Source organism: Oncorhynchus tshawytscha, linkage group LG16 (genome assembly GCF_018296145.1).
Source record: "Oncorhynchus tshawytscha isolate Ot180627B linkage group LG16, Otsh_v2.0, whole genome shotgun sequence".
NCBI classification, from domain to species: Eukaryota; Metazoa; Chordata; class Actinopteri; order Salmoniformes; family Salmonidae; genus Oncorhynchus; species Oncorhynchus tshawytscha.
The window spans coordinates 61,727,586-61,749,030 of NC_056444.1; the positions used below are offsets into that span (position 1 = coordinate 61,727,586).

Consider the following 21,445-nt stretch of genomic DNA (forward strand, 5'->3'; position numbering starts at 1 on the left):
TTGCCTGCTCACCTGGCTATTCTTGATGTTCAGTTGTTAGTTGCCATTTTCAATCAAGACGATGCTGAGTAACATTTCATAGGACATAATCCGGGTCAGTCTGACATTGAAGTCAGTTCATGACTGTTTTATGATGTTCATAAACAAATCACATCTGTTGTGGTTCAGGGTGCCATTTGGGACATACACTTTTTGTCTGGCCTCTTTATACTCGCCTCCCAGTATTAGTTTTTAGGCATCAGCTACTCTTCCTGGGGTTCAGCAACAATAAGGCAATTCTATTCAAATTAAAATATTACATCACATTACATTTCATAACACTTTTCACAACACATTGTGTTCCTTCAGACCACTACTCTACTACCACATATCTACAATACAAAATCCATGTGTACGTGTGTGTAGAGTGCGTGTCTTATCATGTATATATTTGTCTGTGCCTGTGTGTGTGTCTCTTCACAGTCCCTGCTGCTCCATAAGGTGTATTTTTAAATCTGATTCTACTGCTTGCCTCAGTTACCTGATGTGGAATAGAGTTCCACCTAGCCATGGCTCTATGTATTACTGTCTTCAACCTCAGTTTGGTTGCTATGTGTGTCAGTCTTGTTCAATATCTTTACAAATTATGTCTATTTGTACTGATAGTGAAATATCAACTAAATACACTCCCCTACATATTTATTTGGATAGTGAAGCAAAAACTTTATTTGGCTCCATAGTCCAGCATTTTGGATTTGAGATCAAATGTTTCATATGAGAGTATTGTCATAAATATCAATTTTACCATTTACAAATGAAAGCACTATGTATCTAGTCCCCCTGATTTGAAGGTGTCAAAAATTAGTCAGTTTTGACTAACACCAGTGTCACACTAGGGAAATTGTTACCTCTGTATAATCAAAACTGTTGCTTTGTGAGAAGTTGTTCATGTTTAATTAGCCATTGTTATGTATATGTGGGATGGTTAGTTTCAGTGGCCTGGCTTTGGCCTCAAATTAAAGCAGGTGTGCCGGAGCCATGGCCCAGTGAGACACTGGTGCCGTCCAGCTTAGATGGAAACAGAAGACCCTGAGCCTTTTGGATAAAACACAGGGATAAAACACAATCTTGGAGTCTATTAAAGTAGTCAAAAGCTTAGTATTTGGTTACATATTCCTAGAACGCAATGACTACATGAAGCTTGTGACTCTACAAACTTGGATACTTTTGCAGTCTGTTTTGGTTGCGTTTCAAATTATGGGTCTTTCTATAAACTAGGGTATCAGTGAGGATTTCCTACCACTTGACAACTTGTTACAGCTGTTGATGAATCAGCAATAATAATCTGCCAATTGTTTCCTTGTCATTACATTAAAATATAAGGGGGATCATGGATATATTTTTAAAAATTCACAAGTTGATTGAAAACCTGTTTCATCCTTTATCATGGTTTTGTCTTGAAAGATTAGTCCAAAATCGTGTGACAAAACATTACTTTTCCATCCTTGCATTTATGGCAGTTTAAGTTGTCGTTTCATCATATATTAAGCCTTAATGAGTTACATTTTTATTTTTGAACTTGAACCCTGTAAAATCTCTGGATCTAGCTGTCAGTTTTTTTGTATAGAGATCTCAGAAATGCAGTGTAACTACATAAATTGTTTTCAGACACAAAATGTTGTCACACAAATCCAAAATAATAAATACGATTACAAAATCGAATGCGTCTAACCAAAAGTCACCTTACCTTGATACTTAAAAAGATACTGTCATCAACGTGGTTTCCTTCAATAATTATCCAATGCTTGTTGGATGCCCATTTGGTGTCCAGCTGATTAGTTATGCCGTGATATTTTCACATCTGATCTAGGAAGGAATTTTCCAAGTCAAGTGACAAACAGCTGTTATGATAGCGCATGTGATTCAACATCCCAAGTGCTGGAAAAAAGGTTTTTGCGAACAATGTCCAGAATATTTGTCGCTCTCATTCGTTATGGCGGGGAAGACAGTTGTGCCTGGATCCACGTTGGATCTAATATTCCTAGTTAATTGATGTTGATCATCTGTCATTGGCTGCTTGATTTACAGCAGGGTATAGTTAGATGTAACAGAGAAAACGTCAAGGTAATGTGTTCAGGTTTTCGTGCCTCGGATTGGACACAGTCTGTGCGCAATTGTGTAGGATAGACTATTGAGCAACACCCAACCCTATTCCTATGAATTCTTATGGATATAATGACAAAAAAAAAAAAATCAGAGTAGTGATCTTTTTCACAATATGATCTGGTAATGTAATAACATGACAAATTCATTTTGTTTTCCATGTTACACCTGCAAGTTTAAACAATAAAATGGTCTTGATGTGGCCTAGCCTACTTGGAGCTCAGAAATTCAAGTACTGGTTTACGCCTTCCTTGAAAATCACACAGGTCTTCAATTTGGTGCTTGAAAAGTCCTTGTAATTATTGCAGCCAATTTATAATTTCTCCCTGCTGCCTTGTAATTTTCAGTGATTTCCATTTTGATCCATTTTTGTGGCCACTTTCATTTGTTCAATTGAAGAGTGTTGTGGTAAAACCACGCGTTATTATGAGCAGGGGTTCTCAAACCATTTCACTCAGGGCCCCCACTTCCAGCATTGTGGAACATCCCCCACGTCTATTTCTATGGGCACAAGCACTGTTCTTGATAAACTGTTCACACTCTTGTTGGGTGAGAGAATTTTGCAGGTTGAAAGCTTATTTCCTGCAAATCTACACATTTTGTCATGGGGTGCAAAGAAAATGTTGCAATTTGTAATTCTATATTATTTTGCCACGTCTAATGTGTATTCATGTGATATTTGTGTGACTAAAAAATTACAACAATATCTATGGGCTAAATAAAAAAAATGTTAGCTAACTCGGGCTGGCTAATCTGGTCATTTCAGACCATTTATAAATATCTCTCTAAGGTATGCAATGACTAACATGACAAGTGTAACTGATGATGCACTACCCAATTTCGAAATGGGACCTTGTGCATTCTATTATTACAACTTTGAAGAGTAGGTTTAAACCCAGACTTAGTTCCTTTAAAAAAAATGTTTTTTAATAAAAATGTAATAAAACACCCCTGCGCCCCCACCTGCCGACCCCACAGTCTGGGAACCACCGATTATGAGGAAGGCAACATCTAATGTTGGCTTCCCATACAAATCATTCCATGAAAAAAGGAACCTGGTTTTAGGTAACTTTCTCATTTTAAAAACATTGTTGAGATTCAAAATGGTGAGATTAATTCTAACGCTATTCATGGCTTTATTATTTAAAAATCGTCCACATAGGCTACAGAAAAATTGCCATGCATACATCCAAACTATTTAGTCAGGCAATGTCCACATTATTCTCACATATTTTAGAATGTAATAGTAATTTGAATATCAATGCATTGGCAGGACCATATTAAAATTATTTTTATTAAAGTGGTAATGGCCTACTTTGGCACTTTATGCATGTTCTATATTAGGCTCTGTATGTACATTTATATAAATTATACACTTGTATAACATTGAGGTTCTTCAAAATTACAATTAAGTGCTTGAGAAAGTCCATGAAAGGCCTTGAATTTGACTTGCCAATGTCTGTACAAACTCTGCTTAAAGGACGTATAATAGGTCTACAGTGTATTCGGAAAGTATTCAGACCCCTTCCCCTCATTTTGTTTCGTTACAGACTTATTCTAAAATGGATTATATTATTTTTACTCAATCTACAGACAATACCCAATAATGACAAAGCTAAAACAGGTTTACATTTTTTTGCAAATTTATTACAAATAAAAAACATGAATACCTTATTTACGTAAGTATTCAGAACCCTTGCTAGGAGACTGGAAATTGAGCTCATGTGCATCCTGTTTCCATTGATCATCCTTGAGATGTTTCTACAACTTGCGAGTGCACCTGTGGTAAATTCAATAGATTGGACATTACTTGGAAAGGCACACACCTGTCTATATAATGTCCTACAATTGACAGTGGATGTCAGAGCAAAAACCAAGCAATAAGGTTGAAGGAATTGTTCATAGAGCTCCAAGACAGGATTTTGTCAAGGCACAGATCTGCAGAAGGATACCAAAACATGTCTGCAGAGTTGACAGTCCCCAAGAACACAGTGGCCTCCATCATTCTTAAATGGAATAAGTTTGGAACCACCAAGATTCTTCCCTACAGCTGGCCAACAGGCTAAACTGAGCAATCAGGGGAGAAGGTCCTTGGTCAGGGAGGTGACCAAGAACCTGGTCACACTGACAGAGCTCCAGAGTTCCTCTGTGGAGATGGGAGAACCTTTCAGAAGGACAACCACCTCTGCTGCACTCCACCAAGCAGGCCTTTATGGTAGAGTGGCCAGACGGAAGCCACTCCTCAGTAAAAATGGCACAACAGCCCACTTGGAGTTTGCCAAAAAGCATCTGAAGGACTCTCAGACCATGAGAAAGAAGATTCTCTGGTCTGATGAAACCAAGATTGAACTCTTTGGCCTGAATGCCAAGTGTCATGTCTGGAAGAAACCTGGAACCATCCCTACGGTGACGCATTGTAGTGGAAGCATCATGGTGGGGGGATGTTTTTCCAGAGGCAGGGACTGGGAGACTAGTCAGGATCGATGAAAGATGAACGGAGCAAAGTACAGAGATTCTAGTTGAAACCTGCTCCAGAGCGCACAGGACCTCAGACTGGGGCGAAGCGAAGGTTTACCTTTGAACAAGACAATGACCCTAAGCACATGTCCCGAAGACACTCATACATTGTCTTGGCTAAGTTTCAATGTCCTCCAGTGGCCCAGCCAGAGCCAGGACTTGAACCCAATCTAACATCTCTGGAGAGACTTGAAAATAGCTGACCATCAACCGACCTGACAGAGCTTGAGAGGATCTCCATTGAAGAATGGGAGAAACTCCCCAAATACAGGTGTGCCAAGCTTGTTACGTCATACCAAAGACTTGAGGCTGTATTCGCTGCAAAAGGTGCTGAATACTTAAGAAAAGGAAAAAATTGTTTTTTTGCTTTGTCATTATGAGGTATTGTATTTAGATTAATGAGGGGAAAAAATCTATTTAATACATTTTAGAATTAGGCTGTAACATAACGTGGAAAAAGTCAAAGGGTCTGAATACTTTTCGAATGCACTGTATGTCGTTGTATAGGAGTTACGGGTCAATTTGGAAATATTCACTATTATTCCTCTAACATGTGGAACTGCATGAAAATATCAATTTTGGTTTTAATTTTGATCCCAATGACACACACAGGCCCTAATATCTTTAGAAAGACCCCTTATGTGCCCAATACAAATGAATGGAGTCACTTCTATTGTAAATAAGTATGTTCCTGAACACTTCTCCATTAATGTGGATGCTACCAGATTATAGATAATCATGAATGAATCCTGAATAATGATGAGTGAGAAAGAGGCATAAATATAATCCCCCAAAAATGCAGACCTCTCACCATTACAATAACATGGGAGGTTAGCATGTTGGGGGTATGATATTTATGCCTCTCGTTATTCAAAATCCATTCATTAATCACATTTCAGAAATGTCTTAGTATACACAATTAGATGATTTGGCAAATGTTTCTATATAGATTGTTCAACATAATATACTCTATGTGCATATCAAAGTTCCAGAGTGGGATCTCTGCTAGTTTTAAAGTTATGGCCCATTTAACATATAGAAATTGGCATAGTAGGCAATGTAACCAATCACAGCCCTGCAAATCAAGGTGGCTATTTTGAATCCATTTTCACATCCACTCCGTTTTAAATGCTTACAAATTGGATCAAAATTCTAAAAGTAGCAGAGATCCCACTCTGGAACTTTGATATACCCGTAGAGTATATGATGTTCAGCAATATTGAACAATTAGTCAAATGTTATATTTTCAATATTTAAGTCTATATTCATAAATTAATGTGTCATTGACATCAAAATACTAATATTACAGAGCAAGCAATAAAGCTTCATATTACACCAAGGTCTGCTTTGTAGCACCTACAGATTAAACATGAAGTTGTGAGAGGGCCGGGTAAGCCCAAAATGTCATATGCCAACTAATTATTTCTCAGTCATACTTTAAAATGTCAAATATATGTAAACATTCCTTCCTCCAAAGGACCCTTCTGTGGATTAAATTATAAGATCCCAAAAATGTTATTTTTGGTTCTAGTTTTTCATAGAATCACCCACTTAAGTATAGAGCCAAATTAGGAGTTTCAGCTTCACTGTCCCAAGTAAATGAGGGGAGTGTATATTTCTTCATACACAGAATTCCAAACCTACTCATAATTCACTGAACATAGAAAATGCATTGTACACATCTAATGTCTTAGAGATGGTCATAATGAAACTACAAAGCTAATTTCATGAGTTGAACAGAAGCACAAAATCTATTTCCTCCAACAGACTTGATATTCCTTTGGCTGATTATCTGACAACATGAAAACAATTGTAAGAAAGTTGTCAAGCAGAAATACAGAATTGATATATATCAATTGATATACACCACATTAAAACTCAACTAAGCAACAAGCAAATGCAGACCTAATTAGGCAAGAGCAATGGTAAGTAATTCTGGAGTATTATTGTGAGGTGCTTTTTCTACCACACGGGGGAGCACTTGCGGAAGATTAGAAAGCGGTATCAAGCTACCTAATTAAATTACAATTGATATTCAATTTCAGTAAATTGAGCTGATTCGCTTTTTCATTGACTTCATCCTAAAACATGGATTTCTGTAAATGGGTCAACAAAGCACACCAAGTCAACATTTTATTAGACAAATCATTTATTGAAGTACAGAAATCCTAGGCATAACAGCAAAACAAGTCACACAGATTGATGTGTTGATTCCTAATACTGACAATAGATAACTAAGTGAAAATTCAACCAGACATTGCATTGTTACTTTCACACTGTAAAATCAAACACATTAGAAAGTTAAAGTTATACCTTAAGATGTAAGATAATTGAATATTAGTCCATAGTTCCTTCTAAACTCAGAACAGGAAAAAAGGGCAAATATTAATCAACTTGACAGACTAAAATAACAAGGAACAGATTATATAGTATTTACAATTGTACATGTTTGTCATTTTAGACCAATAACTTTTATGCTATACAAATAGTAACATTATTCAATGTCATTAAATTAAACATTGAGTGCAACCACAATTCCAAGATGAGGTGTTCATGACATGTCAACATCCTTTAGCTTGGAGGCAGAATAAGTCTTTGTAAGGACTAGACATCGCAATCATGTAAACTATTTTTCTGACAAAAATATATTCTTACAATTATATCAATATCAGTGCTTTTGGTTTATATATGAGAGCAGGACGAGCACTTTTCAGAGTTTTTAAGTCCAAACAAGCACTCCAAATGCTTTATTTTCGACTATGGCTTTATCACAGAACACAAATTACATTATACAGTATATTACATGATAAACACTTTTCCCTACAAACTTACAACACAATGCAATGCAGTTAGCCAGATGTGTATTTGTTTTTTCAGAAAGTGTTTTTCTACAGTCAAGATAACACAATTCAGTTACGGGGAATGAACAAGAAAAAAAAAAACAGTTAAGCAAGTAAGTACCAACCCATTGTGATCTGCACAAATATAAAACATTCATTGCCAAGCACAGAACCATTCATCACACACCATGGACACACTTATTAGTCCTTAATTACAATAGTTATGATTTGAAAGTCAATGTAGTGTTTATGCATGCTGTACTCTTAAAGGAGAGTCAATCAAGCTCTAAATCATATTAATACAAAATAACCTAAGAAGAACCTACAAATCAAGTGTGCTCATTCGTAGTATAAAGATATAAAGCAAGTGGACATTGTCTTTATAGAAAATCTACGCCGCCGCAATCCAATGGTATAGATATCATACGTCCTTATCAAACTGTGTACTGTATCACCCCAGCCCAAATTGGCTCACAGTGGAAAGAAAATATGAACATTTTCCATTCATTATTCCAAAGAGTTATCATTAAGATATATAGGCCTAGTCCTTCAGTGAACACATTCTATGAGTTTCTCAAAAAACCGATCCATCACCATTCAGACCCAGTCTGACATTTTAGGGGGAAAAAATGAGACGTGTGTATAACATGCTTGTATCAACAATACATGTCTATTGCACATTTCACAGCATGACCAAAGTGTAAAAAATAATAATTATAATTCCCTAAATAAATACAATAGTACCAAGCAATTGTAACTTTTGTCAATTTAAGAGTTACTTTAACATGCTCAGTTGTTCAAGTTGATACATTTTAAGGAGTCAGATATTTATACCAGCAGGAACTAGCTTAAATATTACATTACTAGGTCAGGTCATATTTCAGGGACAAGAGAGAACGTTTCAGTCAGTGTTGTGTCAAGTAAGATTGCACTGTCTATGCATAGCCTAAGTCCTGACGAAAATAAATGGGGTTGGGGTAAAAATCGATACAGTCGTATCGCAATACTACTTTTGATGATATTGTACTTATTCTATGACTCCAAGTATCAATTTTAAAATTTCCATGACTGATCAGAACTCCGTTTCTCATGGCTCTTATCCCTCTGCAGCAGACATGTTGAGCAATATGTTTGGAACATCGACTCGCAATACATATATATAATTGAGAGAGTCGCAATACATATCAGCACCGATAATATCGTATCGTGAGGTCCCTGGCAATTCCCAGCCCTAGCTTGGACATATGGCAAGATGCATTTGCGAGTGTCTTTGGCTGAGCTGCGAACACAAATAGCCAGAGAAGGGAAAGGATGACTCACCCTGTAATGCTGTCTGTCTTAGGACCATGTCGAGTGATGTCGTCACCCCCCCCCCCCCCACGCAAACATTCTTGGCACCCATTCCAAATGGGAAATTAAAATGTTCCTGCAGACAATGCAACAGCACTACAAAAACATTTTTCACCCACATGCAGGCTGAAAAGTTTGTTAGTGGTGTCATCTCCTCCCCTGTTCGTGTGGGAAGGCTTCGGTTGGACAAAATAATCCTTCCCAAATGGGACTAACAAATGTTGTTCCTGCAGACAATTAAAAACGAATACCTAAACACCGCAGCAGCTCAATCAGGTAAGAACACTGGCTACCCAGTAGCAGTTCACTTTGTTGAAGCTAACCATCCTATCGCCTTCGTCAAATACATCATATCGAGCAGCTTACTTTAACAAGGAGGAGGTAACATCGAGACCCTACTGCTACAGAGGGATGCCCACTGGAATTCTGATCTTAAAACGCTGATGAACATGTCTACTTAATAAACATATTATGTCCACAGCTTATTAGCTTGCACATATCATACTCCCATTAAATTGTTGGGGGCATATTATTTATGCAACATTATTTATTTATATACAGGTTGTGAAGGACTGAGGTGTGTCTCACCAGTTGCGATACAGGTAGAGGGAGGTGAAGAACAAGTTGGCGCTCAGGCTCGCTAGGAGGATGCCCGGCCAAAGAGAGCGACCCAAGAGACCTGCAAACCACAACAGAGAAAACAAATGTCAGTGTGACCGACCTGGGTTCAAACCTGGGTTGCCTGTGTGCCACAAGTGTGTATTCACTCTGAGCTAAAGCCTAGGCATTTTCTCAGCTAATTAGGAAGGCAGGCCTATCAGGCAAGGTTACTCGTAACAAGACCTTGGTTCCGAACCACCTTTAATTTATATGTCTGATTTCATTGAAATGTAGATTGGGTAAATTTCCTGCCAATCTTTCTTATATTTGTCAACCATCATCCATAACCAACCAAGCAATTAAATAATGACAATGTCTTTGGTTAGATCTGATTATTAGATTTCTCTCTATTAGATCATTACTAGATATCAGTGCTCACCTTTCCATCCGGGGGGGCTGTCCATGCCTCCTGTTGTGGTGTCCACCATACAGGCTGAGGAGCCTGAGGAGCTGCCCCGTCTCTTCTCACGCTCCTCTGAGATTACACTGCCCTCCTTCAGCAAGGAGCTCAAGTCTGGAATCACACCGCAGTGGAGCCATGCGTCAGTCAAACACACATGCACCCGAAGTCCGTCCTCTCTCACAGCTATGATATCGGACTATGTTAAGTGAGTCATCGATGAACACATAAGACTAAAAATAGATGAAATGGATAGATGCTAACACCAGTAATTAACATAAAGCATAAATATCTTGAGAATCAGTGTAATCCCATCTCCTTCTCCAAAACATGTAACATGTAAATATTAGCCTATAAATGTTACCTTTATTATACTTTTGTTAAAATGTTTATTCTATACTACTGAGACATTTACTTTGTTATTTTTCTTATTTTTTATAATTTCTTATTGTTGTTGCATTGGCAAGAAGGAAACAGCAAGTAAGCATTTCATTGGATGGTGTATACCACGTGTATCCTACACATATGAATAATAAAACTTGAAATATCACATTTCGTGTACGATCTTTGAATACAACCACACATATTCATGCTTAAAAAAATACATTCATAAACGCATATCTACACCCAGTGGTTCGTACCATTACTACTGTGGTATGGGGATACGTCTGGCAGGTGGAAGCTTCCGCTGTGAAAAGGGGCGGGCTCTGCTGAGAAGTGGTGTGGCGGGGTCGGGGTGGGTGGGGGCTGGTGCTCTGTGTCAGATGAGAAGAGGCGGAGTTTCTGTCCACTGATGTTGAGTCTTGCCGGGCTGATGAGGGGGCGGCGGTGGCGAGAGCTGGAGCTGGACGTGACTGAGCCAGCAACCGAGGGGGTCGGGGAGGGGCCTGGGGATGACGGACGGCTCCCAGACTTCAGGGAAAAATAATCTGCTCCGAAAGAAAAAAGGTGGAAGTTGTTTTAGTCAAATCTATGCAACAACTGCAAAACTCATTAACCTGTTCTATGTTATTAATAGCAGATTAATGAAATGTTTTTATAAATATCGCTAGCAACAACAGAAAATTGCATGCTTACAATAGAAAATATAATATATTATTTGGTGTCAACTACCTTGTGCACACTACAGGCCTTTATGCTCAAATAAGTTTTGTTATTCAAATCCGTTTTCGACCACTGACCGTCCAGACAGCAAGTTACATGTGTGTGTGTGTGCAGACATCAGTCATTTGCTGACAAGGCTATGCTAGTTGTCATAGTAACGACAGGTGTGTGTGCAGTGGTATAGGCTGATCGGTGGTGGTGCTTGTGCTTCCTATCACTCAGACGTTATGTAGCAAGCTAAGTTGACAACAGTGCCTGCCATGGACCGTTTCCCAGTTGCTTTGAATGTTCAAATCATAGGGTAAGAACACAAAGCCTCAAAGGATAACATGATCCAACTTTCAAAATGAGTCCTTTTTGGCTAGTCACAGCAGTCAACTAGCTAGCTGTTTAGCGCTCTAGCACATTCACTCATTTGTTTGAAAACAAATAACAAGCTAGTTAGCTACCACGTGTTATAGTCAAACAGGCAACAGAGTAGCGAGAAAGCAACAAGATATGTTGAATAACAGTCTAAACATCACTTGAGGACAAATACAAAATTGCAAATAAATAGGATTTGAGTCACTTCAAACTTCCATTGTGAACAAGGCTTTACATATGCTTTGAAAAAGCACCTGTGAGTACCAGTCACAGCAAGTGCTACTGGCTGCTGGTAATCTTTCTTGATTTAAGACATTCAATATTGGTTAACATTGCTCACCGTTGTTTACACAGCTGATAATACCAAAAATGTGTTTAGAGTAAGCCTATTAGTTAGAAAGGTATGTTAAGAGTTTAAACTTCTTCCAATTATAATGTGGGGTCAAAATAAAAAACGATCTGCCAAATCTATTATTTTAAAATGGTTATTACTTCTTCTTGCCATTATCATTCACCTGATAAGACAACTTTTTTGCTAACATATGGGTCAACGGTTTGCCTGGGTGGGGGTCTCTGTGCAAGAAAAGGTTACCTTAAATTGTTCTACTGCAAGAAAAAAAACAGAAAAAAAACTTGGAGTGTTGTAGATAATCTAAATTGCAACATTTATCCACTGCTCAATGTTACCTGAAGGTGGGGAGTCTTTGCACTGTGAAGGTGGCCTACTTCCACTGAACAGGTAGCCGGAATCTAAAATACATGATGAGCACACTATCAATTAGAACAGGGTTTCCCGAACTTGGTCCTGAGGGCTACCCCTGGGTGCACGTTTTGGTTTTTGCTCTAGCACTTACACAGCTGATTCAAATAACCAACTCATCATCAAGCTTTGACTATTTGAATCAGCTTTGTAATGCTAGAGCAAAAACCAAAACGTGCACCCAGGGGAGGGATCCAGGACCGAGCTTGTGAAACCCTGAATTAGAACATTTCCCGGTCAAATAAACCTCCATGCAACATGCATACAAAATAATGTAAGTCATTCAGTGATCTCTGTAGGCATGTTTTAGAATTCTACTAGCTAGTTACCAATGTTGTGAGGCATGTAATAACCGCGCCACTTAACCCTGTTACCGCCTTATGTCATTGTACTGTCCTCCTTATGGTATAACTAATTTGATAGTCAGCCAAGAAAGTACCATAGAAGTGGAAGCTACATAATTAAATATGAACACCGGGTGGCGCTGAATCACAGTGCATAGAATGAAAGGCAGAACAGTCATGTACAGAACCCGAAAGACAACCTAAGGCGCCAGCCATCTTACCTGTTCTGGCGAGGGATGGGATGGTGCCGAGGTACAGGGCTCGGTTGAGGCGACCGGGCAGGGAAGAGGGAGAGGCTTTGCGTTCTCTGGGGCTCTTCTGTCGATTGATGAGCTGGGAGAGGTTTGGGGGTGGAGTGGGGATGAAGGTAGAGGAGGAGCCAGGGGAGATGGGAGAGAGCAGGGGAGCCTGGCCACCATACAGCGAGTCCACAGAGCTACCGGAAAGGTACCTGCAACAGAAGAAGAGCACAATCGATCCACCACTGAACTCGACACCTCTGCAGATAGCTATGCGAATTGAAAATCAGTAACAGGGTTTTCCTTCCGTTTTTTGTAAATACATTAATCAAAATGGAGAAGAGACTTTGCAGGTAGAGGTGGTTTGGGGGATTTTAACATGGCCAATATTGTTAACAATAGGGGTGACAATTCCATATCAAATTCTCTGTATTGCCCTCCAGACAAGTATTTATTAAAAAGGCCCAGTGCAGTGAAAATTCAGTTTTTATATCATTTTGTACAACTGATGAAACGAACACTGAAAGTGTGAAAACATGTGATCAGTGTTATTTCCTGATAGATTATATTTTCCACCAGCAACTACATAGGACCTTCGAATCAGCATGGTGACATCACCATGTGGTAAATTGGTTAATAGACCAAGAGTTCCACATCTCTGCCAATAACAGCTAGTTTTCAACTCTCCACTCAGTCCACTCCCAGACAGTCCTAGCAGAATTGTTGCTTGAGAATCTTTTAGCTAAAAAGCTCTTTGACCCTTTTTATTGTAAATGTATTACGTTAAGGTACTTAATTGTTACCCAAAAATGACTTAATGTCGATATAAAAATGGCAGCCTTGTGCCTTTAGACATTTTTAATACTGTGAAATCTATTGTGCTAGATATGTGCTTTGCAAATACAATTAATATTACATCTGTAAAATAATATTTTCAAATTACTTTACAGATGTAATATTAATAATTGTAAAGGTTTAACTAGTCAAATTGAAGGTTAGCGCAAACAATTTCCGCAAAACAGACAATTGAAAATGAGCTACAATGATACCTGCATTGCCCCCTGTACATAAATTATAAAAGGTGGGGGGATTTCTCCAGCCCCAACCCTCAGCTGTTAACCAAAACATTTGCAGGATGACCACTGTTGTGTTAACTGCAGATTGCCCCTTATTAAGGGCAACTCAACATCATTAATGAAGGTAGACCTATTAAATCCTGGTCGAGGTCGATGACAGTAACCCTTTGTCTGACAATTGGTGACCCAGAGTATACCCCAATCCACCCTGCCAATACTTATTCAAGTGTACATTAAGGTAATGGTCAGACAGGATCAAACAACCCTTCTCTCCAGCAGTGAATGTTAGACACGGGATACTGTATAGTGATGAGGCTATATGTAAATGCGAGCCATTGACAGTCTATCCCAGCTGTCTGACAAACATGAACCAGCTGACAGTGCCTGTTATACTAGTGGGCTAGTGGCAAACACAGAACAATTCATAAATGTTTTTAGACAGGAGTACACACACACACACACACACCTGCCACGTCCATTTAGTAGCTTACTTACATTCAGTACACACAACATTTATTTAAGCAATAAGGCACGAGGAGTGGTATATGGCCAATATACCATGGCTAAGGGTTTTGTCATACCCGTGGTATACAGTCTGATATACCACGGCTGTCAGCCAAATCAGCATTCAGGGCACGAACCACCCAGTTTATAAATAGATCGAAATAATGTTATATAACACAGTACACCAGTGTTTCCCAAACTCGGTCCTCGGGACCTCAAGGAGTGCATGTTTTGGTTTTACCGAACACTACACAGCTGATCAAAGCTTAATGATTAGTTCATTATTTGAATCAGCTGTGTAGTGCTAGGGCAAAAAAACAAAACGTGCACCCCTTGGGGTCCTGAGGACAGAGTTTGGGAAACACTGTAGTACACTATACCCCCCTTCAAATCTAGGCTACTTGGCGCTGACAGAATGTAGTGCTCCCTTCCCTTACTAGTTAAGGTGAAAACCACAGAAATGTATTTTGTAGAGGTCAAAACACAGGACTAACAGTGACTGGAACATCAGACATCCTTTTCTGACAATTGCACCTGTTGAATGTCCACCGTTTGTCAGTGACCAGTATGTGCAGGTGATTGCAAACACACAATACCTACTTGCTACTTTTAGCTGTTTCTCTTTGGGTGTGTCTGAGCTATAACCTTTTTTTAAGGTAAGGGTTAAGAACAGGTCAGGCATTTTTCTCACAAAAGAATAGGATAAATAGAAAAGGCATAACATTTCAGTAATTTATTTAATTTGATTTACAGTGATCCAGCATACATGGTTTACTAATACAAAATGAACCCAATAGGCTATATGAAGGGTAGTGACAACCTACAATATTCAAGATGCAGTACCCAAGAGAAGGTGTTTCAGTTGGAATATGCTGCAGTTTATTTTTTAGAATGGACGGAGTAGCTTAAATAGTTGCTTTACCAAAAATATAGGAAATTTACATAAATGGGCATTGGATATTACATGAAAGCTTATATTGTATGTTTTGGAATACGCATTAATCCTTCCATACTCATATATTAATGATAAGATAAAGTACCATAAATTATTTGGTGTATTAAAAGGGATAGTTAAGCCAAATTTCATATTTCTATTTTTGTTTCCTTACCTGTAAAGCAGTCTTTGGACAAGGAGAGGTAAGGAAACAAATGGATTACTTATTTTGTAATTTGTCTGAACAATTGTTTTAATCTTGGGGAAAATGGGGAACACTTCAATCTCCCTTCAGGGTACTGAATCTTTTAGTGTTTCAGCACTGCAACACATAAACAGTATAAAAAGCTAAGCAAAAAAATGCACTAGATTCACAACTAATTAGTTCTTACTATCACATTGTTAGCAGCACACATAAATAATGGGCACAAATAGTTTTAAGTTTCATAACCTACAGTCGCCAATTTGGCATAAACTAAAATAACTATCAAGTAATCCCTTGTTACTATGGTGAATAGGAACATACATAACATACACAAGTGACACTAAGAGACGTATGCTCACAACACAGTTAAAAGAATAAGGTTAGGCAAATGTTTGCTAAAAACATTGGTTGAGATAAACAATACTCATATAATGAAAAACATGAAGAGTCAAGTACGCTTTCAGAGGCAAATGCCAAACTACTAACAGAGGGAAATGTGCTAGAACCCGTTAAATACATTTGGCATTGTAACGCATATTACATAAATATTAGCTACATACTCAATATTTTTGCAGACTGAAAACTCTGTCAAAGCAATGTAACAATAATTGGACAGCATCTGTATCACAGAAATCCAGATTTTCACAACCGACTGTGGGTATTGTCTCAAGATAGGTTTCCAGCCAATTAGCGAAAGATTTAATGATATTCTAAAATCTGCATAAAACAATATGCCCGTGTTTCCATCAAACTGACTTACTGCACAAAATTAACTTTTGCGGTTAAATTCCATCACATTTTCAACTCTGATGGGTTCGTCAAAAACTGTTGCATTAAATAGCAAATGTGCCCACTATGGTCTTGACACATGCACTCTTGCCAACAGCTGGCAGATTCAGTGCTGTTAGGCTACCTACATGAGATTATTATGGATAAGAGACTGATTATTTGTCAAAACGGCAGCCAAGCATCGATGATTATGTCACCAGAGTAACACCCTCGATATTTATTGGAAAGGAGAAGCTCATCACCATGCACTTTTTTCATCAGAATGTATTTAATCTGGAGCCTAATAAACGGCAAGCTTTCCCGAGTCGTGGTGTGAGGACAACACGTCGCGTAACTCCAAGTTCATATTCAATATGATGCGTTTTATATCAATATTTGTATAAAGGCGTTTCCACCGTCATTACTCTCATAATTTATTTGACCAAACGAACAAATAGTCTGTCGACATTTATAAAATAGTACCGGAATTGACTGTTTCCATCAGGCCGGTTGTGACTTTTTTCATGCGCCAGGCAATTCCTCCAAGGAAATGGTTATATGGAAACCTGGTTACAGATGCTGGACTTGGTACATAAACCAAAAAGTTGAGAATACAACATACAAGTTATGAGTTGGTGCAGTAATGTTACTCTCGAGGACAATCTACAGTCGTTCTTCACATCTATCATTTAAATAAAGTAATTTTCACAACAACAAAAAAAGATACACATGAATAGTTATAGCATGTTATGCGTAGCATTCCTGTCTAATTTTACATCACCTTCAAAAGCTACATTAAACACAAAGTATCATCAAACCCAATATTAGTGCATGCTTGAGGGCTGGCGAGCTGTCAGTGGATTTTAATAGACTACATATTGTAAATATGGTGCTGTGGACGAACACGAAATTAGGAAGGTAAAGTGGAGGCAGATGGCAGTATAGTTAGGCCTATTACTTTCTCTAAAATATGGATTAGCATATGCTTTACAAGAGGATATTGAATTCTACATCAGAACCTAACATGCAAAGACAGAAAGTTAGGGAGGATTGGCATCTCAAATGTCCTCTAAAGACTGCCACAAAAATGTACCACTCTGGGGGATAAAAAAAAAAAAAAATGCTGTTGTGTACACAGAATATGAAAAATATTTTTTTTAAATATTCAGGAGAGCAGCTTGTACCTGGGGAAACTACATGTGAACTGTATACAGCTTTCACTTAATCATAAGCTTGTTTGTCTTCTTTATACAACTAGGCAAGACCTGTGCTACACAACAGTAGAGAAATACAGGTCAAAAGCAGTGGCACTTTTGAGTTTCAATACCAAGAGTAGTCAGTCTTTTTGGTATATTGGTAAAGATGTGTCAACAAAACCTTTCTTCACAACACCTACCCAACTATCGTTTAATTCAAAACTTCAAGAATAAATTCAGTGTGCCAGGAAAGCAAACCAACACCATTATATTAGTGTGGTCTTTATAGTTGCAAAACAAAAGGGGAAAATATTTTAGGTAAAAAGCAGTGCTGTAACAATATTTAGCCTAGCGGTTTAACAATGAGACACCTTGTCACCCAAGCTTATCACAGCGGCTAGATTTCCATCATTATTGTGAAACAGGCTAGGTCAAACAAACCATACTGTTTTTACAGTGCAAAACTTGTTGGGATGAATTACTGAATTCAGCACAACTGGACTTGACACTGGTGTAGGGCACGGGCATTAAACATTAAAAATCACATGTGAGATATCTTGTTGCAGGTGCATGGGAAAAATACAATAACTTCAAAGAGAAACCCGCACATGGGACTTGGCCAAAAGACGATGGGCTCCATTTTACATGCGTAGTGTAGCCCAGGCAGTGAGCAAAGTATACTGGACGGCAAACAATCCTGGGTTTTGAATAATCTCAGCAACTAGAACACAAATATTGTGTGCATGCTGGCCAGCTACTCAATTTGATTCTGGGAACAGGTTTTCCCCCCCAATCTAAACTAACTAGTCCTCTACCAAAGCCTGTCCCCAGACTCACTCCTTCCAAAAGGTTTATTTGTCCACTAAATACCAAACGTTCAGCACACAATGGGAGGCATCGGACGATATTGTCAAACTACTTCGCCGGCTAGCAAGTGTTGTAGAACTTTCAGATTAAAACCACTTTCCCACTACAATCACTACCCCAGGATTCGTCACAATAATCAGATTTTGAAATAAAATGACTCATTCTTAGGCCTTCGATTAAATTTGATAGGCGTGGTTTTGCCCAGTCAAAATGTTGTATTAGCCATCAGGGTTTTAAAAACAAGATTGAGGCTTGAGCAATGCTAATGTCAAAGAAAAAGGCAGCACCTCGATCTGTTCATATCTGTTACACAGACAATTGACTTCGATTTTCTAAGAAATATATATATATATTTTTTCATTTTCTTTCAAAAGTCTGAAAATACAGCTACAATTTAAGTGGTAGCTATGCTCCATGCTTAATGGGAGTCCCTGTGTAGTTTAGATGGGGTTGTTGGTAAAAATTACTTTTCAAATCAACAGGATAAATCAGAAAGCTGCATTAGACAACCAATGCCAAGTAAGAAATCTTCAGATTAGGCTAATAACATGAGTGCATCAATTAGTTGGTTAATATTAGCAAAGGAAAGATGAGAAAGGGCGGGAAAGTCATATGCGTTATAGAAACATATCCTATGTGTTCACAAGTGTGTCCTAGTGTATTCGGTGGGTCTTATAAGTACATTTAAGTGTCACTGTTCAGATTCTGACCTTCGACCTCTCGCTCTTCTCGGGCCCATGGATTTGCGTGTTGCCACAGCAGCGGCAAAGCCAACCAGGCAACATAAGGAGGTAGTGCCGAGTTTGACTGCATCCAGCCAGCTTGAGACATCAGCTTTCAGGTATCTCTCCACCAAGTACAGGCACAAGACCAGGAACCACAGGACAGAGGCCACAGCATCAATTCGTCTCAATCTGAAAAACCAGGAACAAAGTATATAACTACTATCTGGATTTTTTTTAAAGGCACTTGTCAGGCCCTCTTCGACCTTCTCTTAATGCCCAAAAGGTAAAAATTCACAAAGATCATTTCAATTTAAATAGACAAAACTCCAGATTCAGGCACCAGTGCATACCCGGAATTCTTTGTCATAGAAACAATGAGCTAAGAGGAATGAATTACCTGACAGGTCCTCCTAGACAGACACCAGTGATACAGGTCAGCAGGCCAATGGAGACCACAGCCATCTGATGGTTCCTTCCATACTGCCAGACAAGCTTTGCATTCTCTACGGCCTCCTCTGGAAGCAGCTCTAGCAGGTCTTGCAACACCTGTCCAGCCTCGCTGCTACCGTTTTTGGGAGTGGATTTGTTGGAGGGAGCAGGCTTTGGAGGGATGATCCCCCCGCTTAGTGTTTGGGGTGCCCCAGCGGATGCAGTTTGGTCCCCAGAGCCATACAATGCTGTTGCAACTAGGAAGGCACAGGTGAAGAACGCCATGACACGAAGCAATATCACTCCAACTGGTGTGCTGAAGGAGTAGGAGCTCTGTGAAAAAAAAGTTTAGAGCGTAAGGATAGATGCAAATTCTTATACTGCCACATCTAGACCCCTTGTGAAGGTTAATAAAATGTGCACACCTATTTCTGCGGAGTATTCAATTTATCCACTTAAATCATTTCTTGCTGAAACTCATCGAAAGACCTGACAGTGGTAAATGCATTTCTATTTCTTAGAAGATCGTTTTCTACTATAAGTATAGTGCTGATGCTTGCTCAGTCTTATCAGATGGACTTGTTTCCATTGAAAGTGACCTTTACGAATGCTTTGTCACAGTCTCTGCTGCGTCTGAGCTGGTGGCTGAAGAGCACAGCCCGGAGCTGGCGGTTCTGGTGCTTGATGTAGTACTCCACGGCCGTCTGACAGGGTCTGCACAACTTGTAGGTCTGCTCCACGTGGTGCTTGTACACCTCAATCTCCTCATCATAGTTCTCCTAGGGTAGGGAAACCAAAATAGAATTGTTGTTTTTGTAATAACCACATTGGCTTTATACAAACTCACCGTGGATCACACACACTGCAGTTTTCCACAAATCAAACAGTAAAAAAATAAAATACAATACATACATCTTCCCTTGGGATGAATGAGGCCAACTGCTTGATCTTGACGGACTGGTTGTTGTTGCATTTTTTGCACAACAGCATCTGACAGTTGACCCACTGCAGCGTCTTTGGTGTCTCAGGCAAGGGCACGTCGGCAGACACGCCATGGTTTAGATGCTCCGAGAATTGAGCCGGAATAGGTTTGTTGTAGTCGCCATTCTAGAAGCAAGCAAGACAAGTACAAGGACCAAAGTGAGGCTCAGGGATTCTTGAAAGATGGGACCATTTCTTTCTGTTTTTTTCTTAATATTAACAATATTGTTTTTTTGTTTGTTGTTGAAATAAATATTACATAAAGTATCAGCTATTATCCCATGTAATGGAACAATCTAATTAAAAGCTTTTTTCATTAAATGCACCTAACTGTATTCATGTCAACGCTGTCAGACACCATAAAAGGCATTTTATCTTCATTGTCCAACAAGTGTTTAAAGGCCTTGATTGTTTCATTCCAACATTACATTATTTAAATATTTTATACAAATGTATTTTGTTTTATGCCACTGTATAATACTCCAGGGGGGGCGATTTCATCAGCATTCTGGCATGTTTTTCTAGATTCAGAACATAAAACAAGATATATAACGCAAACATTATCCTTTATGTCTAGCACAGAAAATACTTCAATAAATGAAGCATATATTGCAGGACAATGATTAACATTGAATCCGAATATTAATAATCTATTTTAAAGCGATGCTAGAACTGTTCTGTATAATTTCAGCCAGTAATTTTGAAAGTGGCACTCACAAGCCAACCTCTCAATTAGGTAAGCTGTTTTAGCCTGAAGACTATTCTCCTGCTTTGGTATATTTCAGTCATTGCAAGTCCCGAAGAGCAGGAGTGTGTGAAAGGTTGTCCCAACCCAGCGTTAACACCCGATTGAAATAATCACTGTACAATCACTGATCCGTAAATCTGAGGCCTCACGTTTAATCCCACAAATAAGGACCCTGTCTGGTGCCACCACAGTTATCCATAAAGAGATCATTGATCAATTTAAACTATTTTACTCTGCGCTATACACCTCTGAATCTCCTCAAGACCCTATGCTGATTGATTATTTCTTTAATG

The 21,445-nt window shown here is 38.8% G+C and overlaps 1 protein-coding gene across 3 annotated transcripts in view; it reads right to left on the minus strand.

Annotated features, from left to right (window-relative positions):
- Positions 1-6,790: 6,790 nt before the first annotated feature.
- tmem201 (transmembrane protein 201) overlaps positions 6,791-21,445 on the minus strand; it is a 29,268-nt gene continuing 14,613 nt past the window's right edge. The window contains exons 3-12 of one of the 3 annotated variants that reach the window (XM_024375693.2): positions 20,336-20,530; positions 20,023-20,202; positions 19,392-19,756; positions 18,980-19,183; positions 12,702-12,931; positions 12,064-12,126; positions 10,551-10,838; positions 9,889-10,023; positions 9,438-9,528; positions 6,791-7,547 (exon numbers count right to left, since the gene is read on the minus strand). In XM_024375693.2, coding sequence (XP_024231461.1) covers position 7,547; positions 9,438-9,528; positions 9,889-10,023; positions 10,551-10,838; positions 12,064-12,126; positions 12,702-12,931; positions 18,980-19,183; positions 19,392-19,756; positions 20,023-20,202; positions 20,336-20,530 — 1,752 coding nt within the window. In that variant the 3' untranslated portion in view covers positions 6,791-7,546. Of the gene's footprint in view, positions 9,529-9,888; positions 10,024-10,550; positions 10,839-12,063; positions 12,127-12,701; positions 12,932-15,017; positions 19,184-19,391; positions 19,757-20,022; positions 20,203-20,335; positions 20,531-21,445 lie in introns of those variants that run through there. The other 2 variants (XM_024375692.2, XM_024375694.2) reach the window with 2 other exon arrangements.